The following is a 16,713-nucleotide window of genomic DNA, read 5'->3' on the forward strand; positions in this document are numbered from 1 at the left end:
CTGGAATCTTTGTCCACCAGTCTTCGTACATTGAAAAGATTCTTAAACGGTTTATTATGGATAAGGCATATCCTGTGAGTACACCCATGGTTGTACGATCATTAGAAAAGAATAAGGATCCATTTCGCCCAAGAGAAAAGGGGGAAGAACTTCTTGGTCCTGAAGTACCATATCTTAGTGCCATTGGTGCACTAATGTATCTTGCCAATTGTACACGTCCTGATATTGCATTTTCTGTCAACCTTTTGGCAAGACATAGTTCTGCTCCAACTCGAAGACATTGGACTGGTGTGAAACATATATTTAGATATCTTCGAGGAACAATGGATATGGGTTTATTTTATTCTAAAGACTCAAAAGTGGAATTAGTTGGCTATGCAGATGCAGGATATCGGTCTGATCCACACAAAGGAAGATCACAAACAGGTTATGTATTCACATATGGTGATACCGCAATATCTTGGCGGTCTACAAAGCTGACTCTTGCCGCAACTTCTTCGAATCATGCTGAGTTATTGGCGCTACATGAAGCTAGTCGAGAATGTGTTTGGCTAAGGTCTTTGGTCCATCATATTCGAGAATCATGCGGTCTGTTAGTCAATAAAGGAAGCCCTACTATTTTATTTGAAGATAATGAAGCATGCATCACCCAGACTCGAGAAGGTTACATTAAAGGTGATAGGACAAAGCACATCGATCCAAAGTTCTTCTTTACCCATGAACTTCAACAAAGGGGTGAAATTGATGTTTGTCAGATTCGATCATGTGAAAATCCAGCAGACTTGTTCACAAAAGCACTTCCTACATCTTCCTTCGAGAAGCTGGTACACAAGATTGGGATGCGTAAATTTCGAGATCTATGCTGATTTTCATAGTCATGTTAATATGAGGGGGAGATATAATGCACTCTTTATTACACGTGTAACACATGTACTCTTTTTCCTTCACTAGGGTTTTTCCCACAGGGTTTTTCCTATTAAGGTTTTAATGAGGCATGTTGTTTATACGAGTCATCCAAGGGGGAGTGTTATATATTTGAATGACTTTTAACCTTACAACTTACCCCATTAATTCTCACACCCTTTGGCTTTTCATTTTACACCCTTTGGCTTTTCATGCTACTTGTAACCTACAAACTCTAGCCCTATATAAACCATTGTAAGATATGTGATTTTGATATGAAATGAAAATCTTCTCTATTCTCTTAGTCATTTTGTTCTTGTAATGCTCTCTATATAATATATTCTATATTAGTTTGTAACAAGTCAAAAGATTTCCTTATTCTTTCTGTTATTTATTTACTCTTTTAGCTCAATTCTTTTTCTTTTTTTTTTGACAATTTAGCTCAATTCTATTACAGTATATATTTACTCGTCATATAATAAGAGTTTTAAATTTGGGCCATTAATATTTAGCAGCAAGCTCATAAACCCCAGAGGAAAGAAGCAGCAACAAATTGAAGATTTTGAGTTTTGACACAATGTTGTACTCAACATCATCTGCTCCAATACTAATGAAATCATCTATTTCATTACTAAATTTGGTCAAGTTAACATCTTTTTCTTCTTCTGCACCCAAATTTATACTACCCATTAAGCAAATTTCAACAATATCTTCTTTTTCCACTTCATCTTCTTCTTCACTTGTCTTGACCTTATCTGGCTCCACGCGCCGCCGTGTCAGGGTCTTTTCAACCGCCACCGCCGCCGCAGAAGACGGCACATTCTTTGCTGAAAAAAACGTGTCATGGGTATCACTAGGCATCTCAGACAGGTTGTCTCAAGCTCTGTGTAGTATTGGCCTTGATAGACCCTCTCTTGTTCAGGTCTCTTTTTTTAACTACTCGCTTACTTTCTTTATGTGTATGTGTTGTTTTCTGGTGTTTATCTCAAAAATTGTTAGAAAGATTGGAACTTTATAGCTGAGTTCTCCAATTTGTTTTTTTTCGATTTTTTATTGTAAGTTTTGGTGTTATATCTTACGGTTTATTAGTGAAAGGTTGGGACTTTTTTAGTAGAATGTGTAGTGAGATTAAATTGAATAACGTATGCTGTATGGATTTGGAATCTACATGTACTCGAATGGTAATTGGCCTTATCTTAGTGTTTATTTTTGTGTGGTCTTTGTGATGGTCAGCCATTCTTTTAGTTGTTGGTACTAAAGTTTGTGACTTTTTATGTATTGCTTAATGGTCATTATGCTTGTATAGTCGTGTGACATGGTCATGTACATCATCTTGTAGATACTTACAATGAAGTTTGATTTTGCAATTCAGGCTGCTTGCATACCGTTTATTAAGTCAAAAAATGATGTAGTGGTTGCTGCAGAGACGGGTAGTGGAAAAACTCATGGGTACCTAGTTCCGCTGATTGACAAGCTGTGTACTGCACTTGAAAATTCTAATGAAGATACTCCTGTGGAGGGACAATTAACACAGCTTCATTCGCATTCCCTTGTTCTTTGCCCTAATGTCATGTTATGTGAGCAAGTTGTGCGCATGGCCAACTGTATCTGCAAGGATAGTGGCGAGCCACTTCTCAGGGCGGCAGCTGTTTGTGGACGACAGGTACTAGATATTTGCTCGTAGTCTTATTATTCTTATTCATTATTATATCTTATTGTTTGGAATCTTTGCATTGATGTTTTCTTACATTTAGCTTGACTATATGAATTATGAAACATCCTTTTCATCTTTGTCATTTGTTTATAAAAAATAAAACTTTTGCAGGGCTGGCCAGCTGAAGAACCAGATATAGTAGTATCAACGCCAGCTGCTCTTCTTAATTATCTCTATGCTATTGACCCAGACAGACGAAGGCGTTCAAATTTTATGCGCGGTGTCAAATATGTGGTAAATTTCAATGTCTTCGGTGGAACTTGGTTTCTTACTAGTATAATTTCAAGTACTTGACTATTTACCTTTAATGGACTTTAGGTTTTCGATGAAGCAGACATGCTTCTGTGCGGCAGCTTCCAGAACCAAGTTATCCGACTTATTAATATGTTCCGATTCGATGAGAAGTTGTTATCTCGGGAGAAAAGTTCTGAAGCTGAGAGATTATTAGATTCAAATTCTGATTTTATCACACAGTTTGAAGAAGAAGAGTCTGAAAATCTTAATCCTGATTCAATCCTGAAAGAGGAGGAGGCTGAGATTGTTCAGGTGGTGCAAAACAAAGGAGAAGAAAATGAGGTAGGAGTCGTAAAAAGAAGGGATTGGAGGAGGGTGAGAAAAACTTATGAACGAAGTAAGCAGTACATCTTTGTTGCTGCCACTCTTCCTGAGAATGGAAAGAGAACTGCTGGAGGAGTTTTAAAGAAAATGTTTCCTGATGCTAGTTGGGTTAGTGGAAGCTATCTGCACTGTCACAGTCCAAGGTGCTTCTTTCTCCTTTTATTATTTTACTATCTGCCTTTCCCTGTTTTTCTCTTCTTTTCTTCCATTCGCTGAATCTTCAAAGTATGTTGCTGTTGCTTTTCGTTATAATCTATTTGCCGTTTGAGATTGACTTTCATGCTTTTGTTAGTATAACTTTACTTGTATTGTCATTATTAGTTTCTGATGACTGGCCTATGGAACACGGGCATCACATCATTGTACGTGTATACCCAAGTCAATAAAATTGACCTGTGGTGAAAATTAGATCAAATTTTATGCTGCTACTTGACGTATCAAATTTGGTAGTTGCTTAAATATAGTTGCCTTCAATTGTCTTTTGCCAAGGTCACTATATAGGTTCGTTGATGAGGTATATTCTAATAAGTATCTTCCTTTTTCCTGGGTATACCTATGTACTTAAGATTGGTACAGAATTGGGTTGAAGTTACCGTTGATACACAAGTGGATATACTCATTGAAGCTGTAAACCAAGGATCCAACACTGGTAATGAAGTAAGTCGGACCATGGTGTTTGCCAATACTGTTGAGGCTGTTGAAGCAGTTGCCAATATTTTGTCGGGAGCTGGTATTCATTGTTTTCGCTACCATAGAGACGGCTCTTTGGAGGAACGTGCACAGAACTTGGTTGATTTCCAACAGAAAGGTGGTGTTTTTGTGTGCACTGATGCGGCTGCACGTGGTCTGGATGTTCAAAATGTTTCTCATGTCATACAGGTAAGGATATAATTAAATTATCATCCAGCTTTACAGTGCTGTGAATTATCTCTTATGTGAATACTTGACTGCTAGAATTTATGTCTGCATTACTGTTATGAGCCTGAGTTTCAACCTTTAAATCCATCCCGAAATGTCAAATCTGCCTATGAAACACCTGAAATTGGTATTTGTATGAGTTGTGCACGAAACTTAATGTCCTGAGGAGTAATAAAACTTGAACAGGAAGGCTAGCTTAATTTTTGTATAGTTCTCCTAGTAGATTGAGTTCATATTATTACATATGTATACTTCTGCGATATATCATCAGAGCACCTTGCTGAGGTGATAGTTAATATGGTCTGAGGAAACACTTCTACTCATAATCAATCCATTTTCTTAATCTCTTGCATAATAGAGTGACCATTTCATGGTTATCTTCTTCCTTTGACAAGAAACTGAACCAGAGAATCTGGCACCACAAGATATATCCGCGATTATTGTTTTGGAAGTTACTAATTGAATTGCTTATAGGTTGAAGTGTTGAACACAGTCCAACAACATCTTGATCTTCTTAATCTATATGTTTGTCATTTGTATTTTATGTTTTTTGGGATATATTACGTTTGTCATATTTACCATTGTTGTTTTATATTGAATTGTTTTTTGCTTCATATTATTTAATAGTTTAGTTTTCTCACTTGGTAGGATTTATAATTAACTGTTTATTATCAGGGCAATCTGATAATATCTCACAATAATCCAATAGTCCAATGAATGCAATTGTGTGTCTTTCTTGTAGGCAGAATTTGCTTCATCAGCAGTGGATTTTATACACAGGGTTGGTCGCACAGCTAGAGCAGGTCAACCTGGTCTAGTTACTAGTTTATACACAGAATCAAATAAAGATCTCGTTGCTGCAGTTCGTCAAGCCGGGAAGCTGGGTCAGCCTGTGGTAAACTTTCTTTCAAAGTTTTTGTTTAAATAATCTGGAGACCAACTCTGTGTGCTGTCATGTTATAGAACAAGGTTGTGTGGCTGCAATTCCCATTATTTTCCTCGAAAATAAGAAAGAATAGAATATAAATTCTTAGTGATTTATGTTGTCTAGTGGCTTATTTGGCCTGCAATATGAAGTCTACTAATATTTATTTACCACCCGACTTATATTGAAGATTGTATTCAATATAGAGTATCTCTTGTATACTATATGCCCTTCATTTTTGAATCATTACTTGTTACCCTCGTATAGGATTTGCTAAATATATTTTTCTGGGTTGTAGGAGAAAGCATTTAGCAGGAAAAGGAGCTTCAGAAATAAGATCAAGAAGAGAGGTGAGGCTGTGAATTTTGTATATATCCTATATCCCAAAGATAAATCAGATGTAGTACTGGAATTCTTCATAAATTTTGTTCATACATTATAATCTCATCTCCAGCAGTTTCGATACGTATTTTATTAGATATTTGTAGGCCAAAAAATTTGGTTTATTATGATTAAACTGAGCGTTGGTCAATTTTTATTCCCAGCACTTTCCAGCAAAGATAGTGCGACATCATCTGGCCGTGAAAGAATTCAAGTATGATACCAGTAGCATTGATGAAGTTGGAATCAACCAGGCATACAAACACGGCTAATATCATTCTCACATGTGCCAAACCTTTTGTTCTGCAATCAAGCTTGAGCAGAATCCAGAAAGCATAGGGTTTCACATAAAGACAGCTCAAATAAGCACTAGAACATGCATGTACACCGAAGGCATTACATTAAATTGAACTGTTATGGACAAGAAGACGATTTTGTATGAAGCTAGGGCATACCTGTTGAGTAAAATCATCAACTTGGAGTTTGCACGGCTGTCATTTAGACATCTAATTATTTGTTGTACATAGCAACTTTTTGTATGATTTCATATTGTATGAAGTAATTTTACTCCTCTTCAAGTATTTTCAGCATAAGTTTACATGTGTTTTCATCATAAGTTTACATGTACTACAGGGACATTTAACAACAGTAAAGCAATTTAATTACTTGGTTAAAAAGCGCTGAAAGTGTTAAAAAATGTTATAGTCATGGCTGTCGGATATTCATTTAATGACTTAAAAACCTGTATGCTACTAAAACATCCCCGGCATGTGATTGCTGGACCAGGATCCTTTATGAATCGGCAGAAAACCTGTATGCTACTAAAACATCCCCGTGATTGCTGGACCAGGACCCTTTTATGAATTGGTTGAATTAACAAGGTATGTATAGGCAAATGTAGCATGCATAGCTGCTCCTACGGAAAGGACGTCTTCATCAACGGTATAATAAGGACTGTGTGCAGTGTGTATGGATCCAAATTTCTCATTCCTTATGCCAAGCAACAGAAAAAATCCGGGTACTTTTTCCTGATAAAATGCAAAATCTTCACTCCCCAAGTATTTACGCGATATCCGTGTGTTCTCTTCTCCGACAACCATACTTGAGACATGGAATGCATGCTCATATAATCTTTCATCGTTTATAGTTGGTGGAATTGTGGGATGTTCTTTGCCGTCGAAGTCGATTTCAACCGAGCATCTGTGCACTGCTACCTGAGCTGCAATAACCTAATGCACAGATTATGCAGATGATAATCATGCAGATTATGCACAGATAATATATAGGAATATTACCTCTTCAATTCTTCTTCTTAGCCCGTAAAAGCTTTGTTTGCTGTATGCTCTGTAGGTTCCAGATATTATAGCCGATTCAGGAATGAGATCAAAAGACGTGCTTCCCCCATCTACAATTGTCACAGATACCACCTGCACTTGAATTCTCACCAGGAGAGTGAAACATATTTTTAAATGTTATAGAGGAGGTAGTAATCGAACCCAAATATACTCGGGAACTGAACTTGAAATAGTTGTTAGTAGTGGAAGTTAAACTCAGCTTTCTGGTTAGCATGGTGCCTATAAATCAAACACTAACTGCCATTTCACTTTAACTCAGATTCTGACTATAAAACGAATTATGACATCAATTAATTCTAAACTTTAGATAGAATTATAAATTAATTAATCAGTTGAATAATAATTGCTATAAATATTCAATCCAACTCGCACTCCAACTCCAAAACTCGATTTCTTATGATAACTAATTCTAAACATATAATTTATTTAAATTAATAAAATATATATCTAAATATCAGTGTTCATAGTGAATAAACACTATTTACAATTACAACTAACTCTCCAACTATAAAATAATTTATTACATCAACTAATTTAAACATGTAAATATTTTTTAAATAATAAAATATCATTTGTTTAATATAATTTAATCAAATTTAAATTTATTATTATACGATTCCCCGCACCAAAAAATTATGAACGTTCAACGATACTAAGTCAGTCACTAATAAAATAATATCAAATGTTAAGTTATAATATTAAATTTTGAACACACAACTCACCCTTCAACTCGAACACAATTACTTGCCCCAAACTAATCCCAAACATATAAATAATTTTTCAATTAAAATATAATTATCTATATACAAAATCTAGATTAATTAAAATTAATTAGTAATGTTCATAATAAATTAAACACTATTCACAATAATTAATTAAAACTCCCTTCAAATCACACTTTAACTCTAAAACGATTTCTTACATAAACTAATTCTAAACATGCAAAAATATATTTTAATAATAAATTATATTTATAAATATCCAATTTTAAACATGCAAATATTTCTTTATATAATAAAATATATTTAAATACACGATATCTTATTTTAACCGTTACAACACTCACTTCAATTCAAATTTCGACAATAAAATGATTTTTTTAATCTACTTTTTAAATATACAAATATAGTACGTTTTAATTTTTCTATATCCATTTTAATTACTTTAATTGCTCTTAACAACAATAAACATTCACTCTTAACACCCACTGCATTTTCTTATCCAAAGTGATTCTAACCAAACAAATATATCCTTGTAAAGAAAATCACGTTATTAAAATGAAACACTTACATAAATTAATATAGGTAAATTGAGTAATAGATAGACCAAACAAAAAATCATATTATATAAAATAATATATAAATATATAGTATATATTGGGAAAAATATTTAAAATATATATTAATTAGCGGTGCTGTGCATTATAAAAAAGTTAGTAACAATGCCCAGGGGACCACTAAATTTGAGTGGATTATACTAAATCTAAAGGCATAAGGAAACCTTAGGGTCATCTGGATCTGTTTCCCTCGACACAATATACTGCAAGCTGATTATGGCAGTTGAAGCAGCTAATATGGGATCCACACATTGGTGTGGATTAGCAGCAGGCCCTCCTCTTCCCCTGATGGTAGCTTCGAAGCTCCCACAGCCAGCTAACAACTCTCCTGGCCGTGCTGCAACTACGCCAGTATTGTACTCGAGGACTGCATGCATCCCAAATATTGCCTCCACATTGTCGAGGACCCCTTCTCGGATCATGTGTTTTGCACCTTCACCTATTTCTTCAGCTGGCTGAAATATGAGAACTACGGTTCCCTACACATGCCAAAACTTATGAAATTAACCTTCAAGAAGTTTTACCAATACCACGCATAGTTCTTAGATCATCACATAGGTACCTGCAATTGTTTTCTGATTTGTTGGAGGACTTTTGCAGCACCCAGGAGCATGGAGACATGAACATCATGTCCACAAGCATGCATTTTGCCATCTACTTTGCTTTTGTGCTCCCACTCCACCATCTCCTGCTTGTTTTTTAAGCACTCAAATTCTACGAGAGATCTTAATCCCAACACACACACACACACACACACACACCTCCAGAAGTGCTTAAGCCAAGAAATATTTTTGAGGGTTCACTAACTAAAATACAATAACCACATATCCATTCTAATATGCATGATTATTTAATTCATTTATACATTAAAAGTTAAAACTAAATTTCATATAAACCATAAAAAACTAAATTTCAATATAGTAATTATGATTGTGGAGGCACTTGACAAAAATGCTCTTAAATTCTTTCTTCAAATTGAACAAGACAAGAATACAACAAAATATATTGGGGGGTCAGGATGTTCTGATCCCTTGTCCCTTGGACCTGGTCTCAGACTGAACATCAACCTCCTTTACATTGAGGGATACATTACATGGTACTATTACATTGTACTGGTAGGCTATGAAAACAAACCAAGCCAAATTTAACTTGGGTCAGAAAACCTCAAGCCTCTCCTATACCAGTCTCCAAAAATTACATAAAAACCATGAATGTAGTCCTACATATTTACTTTGTTATTAATATTGGGTAATGATTGTTGAAATCAGGCTGATAACGCCAAATCCCGTTCCGGTGCTTCCTCCGCCGTGTACTGGTGTCCTGCGGTGTAGCTGCTGGACGGGTGTCTGCAAAACAACACCGGAGGGGGGTTTGAGCCCCGCGGCGCCTCCGGCGTGAGAATGAGTACAGGCGTCGGAAAATATATAGACGAGAAATGAGTTATCTATATATGTGGTGGGTGAAGGTGTATGGCTGCTGTGTATGGTGGCTTAGAGTGTGTGAGAAATATGAGAGTGTGGAGAAGAAGATCCTTAAGCCTCTCATCCTTGGTCTATTTATAGGCCAAGGATTAGGGTTTAAGGATGTGTACCTTGGATCCTGCTGTCCATCTGTAGGGCTTGGATGCTTAACACCTGTCCAGGTGTCAGCTAAGGAATAGTATTTTGGAGTGTTATGAGGTTTGTCTTCATAGTGTCAGTAGCTGGCATTGGGTATTGTCCTTGTCATGTCAGACTGCAACTTGTTCAGGTGTCGGCTTGGACTCTTGTGTCCCGGTCCGGGGGAAGGATGGATAGGTTGCGTCTGGGTCCGGGATCATCTCCGGGGTCCGAGATCATCTCCAAGGTCATATCGTGCTCGGGTCCGGATTTAAGCCAATCCAGGGTCCAGATTAAGCCAATCCGGGTTATACCCTATCATTTGCCCCCCACTCCCTTATACAGATTTTCTGTGTGAGGGAGTTGAGTGTATTGTCCGGTGCGGGCTGATTGCGGAGAAGGTGGAGTTTTTCATTTGCCCCCCTGTCCGGGCTAACCTGGACAAGGTGGAATTTTTGCTTTTGCGCCTCTATCCCGGTTAATCCGGTATTAGGCGAAGAATCCTGCTTTTGCTCCTCTGCCCGGGTTGACCCGGACTAGGTGTGAAATCTTGCTCACCTATCCAGGTGGATCCAGACATGGTGTGAAATTTTGCTTTTGCCCCCCTGTCCGGATCGATCTGGACGAAGTGGTGGGATTCTGCTTTTTGCCCCCCGTCTGGGTTGATCAGGGTAGGATGTGAGATTTTGCTTTTTGTCCCTCGGCCTGGGTTGATCCGGACAAGAGGTGAGTCTGGTTAGATTGCTCGGCATGAGTCCGGACGGGATTGCTCCACATGTGTCCGGACGGGATTGCTTGACATGAGTCCGGGAGATTGCTTTTTTTTTTTTTTTTTTTTTTTTTGCCTTAGAAAAATTTTTCCAAGTAAGATAGCTCATGATTGAACCGGGGTTCTCAAAATTGGACCGGGGTAGCTTTTGCTTTTTTACCTTAGAAAATTTTTCTAAGTAAGAGATAGGTCATAACTGGACCGGGGTAGCTTTTGCTTTTTTGCCTTCAAAAAAAAATTTTCGAAAATTTTTTCTAAGTAAGAGATAGGTCAAACTGGACCGGGGTAGCTTTTTGTTTGTTTGCCTTAGAAAATTTTTTTCAAGTAAGATAGCTCATGATTGAACCGGGGTACCCGGGTTCTCAAAATTGAACCGGGGTAGCTTTTGCTTTTTGCCTTGGAAAATTTTTCCAAGTAAGAGATATGTCATAACTGGACCGGGGTAGCTTTTTGTTTGTTTGCCTTAGAAAATTTTTTCCAAGTAAGATAGCTCATGATTGAACCGGGGTACTCGGGTTCTCAAAATTGAACCGGGGTAGCTTTTGCTTTTTGCCTTGGAAAATTTTTCCAAGTAAGAGATATATCATGAGTGAACCCGGGTAGCTTTTTGTTTGTTTGCCTTGGAAAATAATTTTTCCAAGTAAGAGATATGTCATAACTGGACCGGGGTAGCTTTTTGTTTGTTTGCCTTAGAAAAATTTTTCCAAGTAAGATAGCTCATGATTGAACCGGGGTACTCGGGTTCTCAAAATTGAACCGGGGTAGCTTTTGCTTTTTGCCTTGGAAAATTTTTCCGAGTAAGAGATAGATCATGATTGAACCCGGGTAGCTTTTTGTTTGTTTGCCTAGGAAAATAATTTTTCTAAGTAAGAGATATGTCATAACTGGACCGGGGTAGCTTTTTGTTTGTTTGCCTTAGAAAAATTTTTCCAAGTAAGATAGCTCATGATTGAACCGGGGTACTCGGGTTCTCAAAATTGAACCGGGGTAGCTTTTGCTTTTTGCCTTGGAAAATTTTTCCAAGTAAGAGATAGATCATGATTGAACCCGGGTAGCTTTTTGTTTGTTTGCCTTGGAAAATAATTTTTCCAAGTAAGAGATAGCTCATGATTGCACCCGGGTAGCTTTTGCTTTTTTGCCTTCAAAAATTTTTCGAAAAATTTTTCTAAGTAAGAGATAACTGAAAAGTGAACCCGGGTAGCCTTTTGGTTGTTTGTCTTAGAAAATTTTTTCCAAGTATGATTGCTTGGTCCGGACTCATTATTGAATCAGGGTTAGTATGATTGCGTAGTCCGGACTCATCTAAGTCAGGACTAGTATGGTTGCTTAGAAAAACTTCTTGCTGATTGCTTCTTGAAGACATCTAATATAAGCCGAGAGTGCCTCATTATCATACTCCCGTACCCGGAGTCCCTTCTAACTTTCTTCTACAGCTCATGGATCATGTCCCATAGATTGGTCTGATACTCGTTATTCTCATGGTCTTAGATCAGCTCTTGGGTTGGCTCATTCCTAGATCGTTTGGAGCGGGACTTGCTCATGAGCCTTTCTTCTTATAACTGGATCCTTCTTTGAATTTTTTGCTCTAGCTTTTCTTCTTCTTCTCTCCGGATGTGTTCTTTTTTTTTTGGCCAGGATCTTTCGCCTTGTGGCATCACTTTCTCTCTGCTTCTTTTACCTTACTTTGTCACCAATCCGGTCAAAGACGGAACCCCGGGATTGGCGGGAATTTTCAAAGTCTTCGGAATCAGGAATCAACCTGGGTCCTTTGAGGTTTTCGGCTCGTTGTTCCTGGTATAACCGGATTGCTTCGGCCAAATCTATGTTGGTTAGATATGTAACATGGTCTGCGGTCACCGGGACATCGATGCACTTTAACTAGTTCATTTCAATTGTGACCCGGGCATCGTCTAGGTTGCTCCGGGTCTCTTCTGTATTGATCCCGGTCAAGAGTGGTTTAGAGATGAGATCCTGATGTGGATTGTCCTGGTCCACCGGGTTGAACTGCTCGGATCGGGTTGATTGGGTTTGGGTTTTTCCACCCCTTGTCATGATTATAGTGAACAACTCAAACAAGAACTACCCAGAGAGTATGCTTGCTTTTTGGTGAAAGTGTATGTGTGCAGTATAGACAATAGTGGAATGATAGAAATAGTGTAGGCAGATAGTCAACTTACTACTTCAAGAAATGCTAGAAATAGTTAAATGACAAAGGTGTAAGGGACTACAGGACAAGGTGTCTTGATGTACTACAGACAAAGTTAGGGTGCTTCTAGACAGGGTTTGCTAACATGCACACAACAAAGAGAATCATGGCTGAGAGGGTTTTGAGTGCATTTTGAAGCTTACAGGGTTGAATCGGGACTCCCTTTTCGGGAGTTTGCTGATGAAGATGAGTCCAGTGGCACCGTGACCACAGGACGGAGAATACAACCTCCCCCTCCTTCTAGCGCCAAATGATAACGCCAAATCCCGTTCCGGTGCTTCCTCCGCCGTGTACTGGTGTCCTGCGGTGTAGCTGCTGGACGGGTGTCTGCAAAACAACACCGGAGGGGGGTTTGAGCCCCGCGGCGCCTCCGGCGTGAGAATGAGTACAGGCGTCGGAAAATATATAGACGAGAAATGAGTTATCTATATATGTGGTGGGTGAAGGTGTATGGCTGCTGTGTATGGTGGCTTAGAGTGTGTGAGAAATATGAGAGTGTGGAGAAGAAGATCCTTAAGCCTCTCATCCTTGGTCTATTTATAGGCCAAGGATTAGGGTTTAAGGATGTGTACCTTGGATCCTGCTGTCCATCTGTAGGGCTTGGATGCTTAACACCTGTCCAGGTGTCAGCTAAGGAATAGTATTTTGGAGTGTTATGAGGTTTGTCTTCATAGTGTCAGTAGCTGGCATTGGGTATTGTCCTTGTCATGTCAGACTGCAACTTGTTCAGGTGTCGGCTTGGACTCTTGTGTCCCGGTCCGGGGGAAGGATGGATAGGTTGCGTCTGGGTCCGGGATCATCTCCGGGGTCCGAGATCATCTCCAAGGTCATATCGTGCTCGGGTCCGGATTTAAGCCAATCCAGGGTCCAGATTAAGCCAATCCGGGTTATACCCTATCACAGGCAATCACACTTTCTGTTCATCTATCTTGACGCCTGCTAATTCTTGGTGAATCAAATGAAGGATATGCAATTGGATTAAGAAAATAAAGCTACATCACATTTTATACACATGTGAGCTAGCTACCTTATGTCTGCTAGGCTTATTAAATTATGTATGTTCATTTGTCACTACAAGAAAATTCATTTTTAATAACAGAATTTTGCGTTAATACTTGCAACATATTATAATCAATAGACTGAAGGGAAAAAAAACCTGAATAGGCAACGCATCCATATCAGCTCTAAGCGCAACAAAAGGCTCGGAACCAGTTCCAATAGTGGCTACCACTCCGGTCCCTGTAACAGGCCACACATATTCTATACCAAGCTCATCAAGCTCCTTTCTTATCAATTGACTCGTTTCAAACTCCTGGAAAGCCAGTTCCGGGTTCCTGTGAATTTCCCTCCTTATCATCTTCATCCACTGGACAGTTTGCAAGTCATTTGCTATTTCTCTTATCTCACCAACCACTGAGGAGTTGTAAGAAATTTGAGCAGCTACCACAGCTCGGAAAATGGACATGACAAGTAGCACAAGGATGGCCATAATTTTGTTATGAAATGAGTTTGTGATGGTAGCTGTGTTTTATATGTGCAGGTGCTTTTCATGGGCCAAACTCAACTTTTTGATTCGACTACCTGATTTTAGTTTATGCAGGGCCACGTTTATATGTTCTGTAGTGTAACGTTTAAACAGAAATAAAACAAAAAATATTTAGCTTTTTGGAAAGATTCTTGTACGGTGGTAGTTAGTACAACTTAAACAACGGAGCCACACAGACTTGTTACATGTGTGTCTTTTGAAATATCTCGGCTCCTCATCGTCGGTAGATCATAATTTTAATTAAAATAAAATAAAATAATATATAATGCTGTATATTATACTCCCTCTCTCCCACCAGAATGTTTTTTTTCCTGACAAACCCACGTTCACTGCACGCAATCTGGGACTCTTATAAAGTATAGTTCAAAGTAACATTTTTCTAATTTACTTTTTTTTGAATAAAAATTTAAACGTCAAATTTTTTTTCAAGAATTTTTTAGAAAAAAATATATTATGGAACTATACTTTATAGTAGTAGGAGTCTTATAATGCGTGTCAAAAAATAGAGTAAAGAACCTGGTGGGACGGAGGAAGTAACTAATGATATAAATATTTAATGTTAACATATTGTTGCCATGAATGGAAGATTAAATTCTTAATTAAAATTTAAATATTGTAAAACATAAATTATATTTTATATATCATCTGTTAATTATGATGTGGTAGATTGGAATTTAATAAATAATAAGTATATTTAAGATACTATAATATATTATGTTAATGACATAAATATTTAATAGTAATATGTTGTTGGCATGAATCAAAATTAGCTTGTAATAAAATTTTAAATATTAAACTATAAAATTTTGTTTTATATATTATTGGCTGATTATGATGTATTCGTACTAAGAGAATACAGTAGAAGTCTGCAAAAACTTGTAGTGTACATAAACTTTTGTAACAATTAACAAGTGTATATATATCAATTACGATCGACTGCTATGAAGTTTTAATAATAGTTATACGTGTATATATCAATTTCAACAAATCGCTTGATTGTGTCTTTATAAAGACTAGATTACTCAGCGATATGATTCGTTTTATGTTTGTTCGACTCGATTGTTCTTGTGGAAACCGTATGACTTTTCATTATTGAATTAATTTCTCTTTTAAAAAAAAGTGTATATAAATGGACGGTGTGGTATTTGAAATTTAATAAATAAACGATAAACAAAACAAAAATAATTTTATTGTTTGTCTGATACAGTACTGGACGACACTGTGGGTCACATACTCACATAATCAATCAATCAGAATGACTAAAGAACGAGATTGTAATACGCTGTGGGTCTCTCGTTTGGCACGCACCGGCACCGCTACTGATAACTACACATTTGTTATTCCTTAAAAAATATTTATTTTTAAACTTCAAAAACAATTGTCACGTGGAGATTTAATAAGAAGGGCCGTCAGTCGTCACCTTCACGGGCCATGTCGCAATGACTGCCCTTTGCCTTTATCATTACCTATTTTCCAACCTTTTTTCCCCTTGTCATCGTCAATTATTAAATTATTTCTTGACAATTTTGCGATGCCTCAATTCTATATGCAAGTATCTTCTTCGTCACTTTATATACAAATTTTTTTAATACAACAGTAAAAATTATATCTAAATAACTGTTGACCGATGAAATATCTATTAATGTTTCAATTTAAATCAAAACTACATAAAAAAAATTGATTTTCAATTGAGTTGAGTCGGTCTAAGATCATTCTCATATTTGATTATCCTATCTAAACAAATTTAAAGAAAATTCGAATCTGTAAACACAAGCTAAAATCATTCCCATTTTTTGTTATCATATCTAAACAAGTCTAAAGAAGATTCGAATTCTGTAAACAATTTTAAAAAAGATTTGAATTTTGCTGACATGAAACTCCGAATATAATATATATCAATTTTTGAAAGATGTTACACATCTCAAATGACATGATGAAGCTTATGATGAACGTCACCAATAGGATCCTAAACAAGAGGAATGTCCCGCTACTAAGAATCTACCATCAATGTTCCAGCAATGAACCAATGATGCCCAGAAAGGTTATGTAAACTATGCGCTCATTAAAAGATATATTCAGGTATTACTGCATACAAAGATATATCCAGGTATTACTGCATACAATGATGCGATGACATGGAACATATTTGACAACATGTAATTCATCGACTCACATAGAGGATCAGGAATGTTGGCTGTCAACCACATGTTTGCTTCTTTGAGAACAAATCCAAGTAACCATAATGAAGTCTTAAACGAATTTGCTAGTGCAATGTTGTGGTTAAGTATATGCAAGGTGAAGACTGGAATAGATGGGGGAGCTACGGAGGAAATGCGATGCTTTCAACACCATGCAGACTAATCAAATTCAAATGTCACAACAGAATCAAGAGTTTTCCCAAGTACACACACACTACAGTTTGTAGGAAAGGAGATGCAAGAATC

At 37.1% G+C, this 16,713-nt stretch overlaps 2 protein-coding genes across 3 annotated transcripts; one reads left to right on the top strand and one right to left on the bottom strand.

The window, feature by feature from the left end:
- Window positions 1-1,387: 1,387 nt before the first annotated feature.
- Window positions 1,388-6,032, top strand: LOC108209580 (DEAD-box ATP-dependent RNA helicase 22). The gene is made up of 8 exons (XM_017380564.2): window positions 1,388-1,825; window positions 2,276-2,566; window positions 2,729-2,851; window positions 2,936-3,378; window positions 3,802-4,114; window positions 4,896-5,048; window positions 5,377-5,428; window positions 5,624-6,032. Exons 1-8 carry the CDS (start codon window positions 1,481-1,483, stop codon window positions 5,677-5,679), a joined length of 1,776 nt encoding a protein of 591 aa, XP_017236053.1. The 5' UTR covers window positions 1,388-1,480; the 3' UTR covers window positions 5,680-6,032.
- Window positions 6,033-6,128: 96 nt separating this feature from the next.
- Window positions 6,129-14,283, bottom strand: LOC108209582 (IAA-amino acid hydrolase ILR1-like 2). 2 transcript variants are annotated; one of them, XM_017380565.2, is made up of 5 exons: window positions 13,880-14,283; window positions 8,713-8,838; window positions 8,315-8,629; window positions 6,755-6,886; window positions 6,129-6,688 (listed from the first exon to the last, which is right to left on the bottom strand). In XM_017380565.2, exons 1-5 carry the CDS (start codon window positions 14,210-14,212, stop codon window positions 6,317-6,319), a joined length of 1,278 nt encoding a protein of 425 aa, XP_017236054.1. In that variant the 5' UTR covers window positions 14,213-14,283; the 3' UTR covers window positions 6,129-6,316. The 2 variants fall into 2 exon arrangements, with proteins under 2 accessions (XP_017236054.1, XP_063943921.1); XM_064087851.1 differs by having other exon boundaries at window positions 6,539-6,678.
- Window positions 14,284-16,713: the final 2,430 nt, after the last annotated feature.

Source organism: Daucus carota, chromosome 2 (assembly GCF_001625215.2).
Source record: "Daucus carota subsp. sativus chromosome 2, DH1 v3.0, whole genome shotgun sequence".
Lineage (NCBI taxonomy): Eukaryota > Viridiplantae > Streptophyta > Magnoliopsida > Apiales > Apiaceae > Daucus > Daucus carota.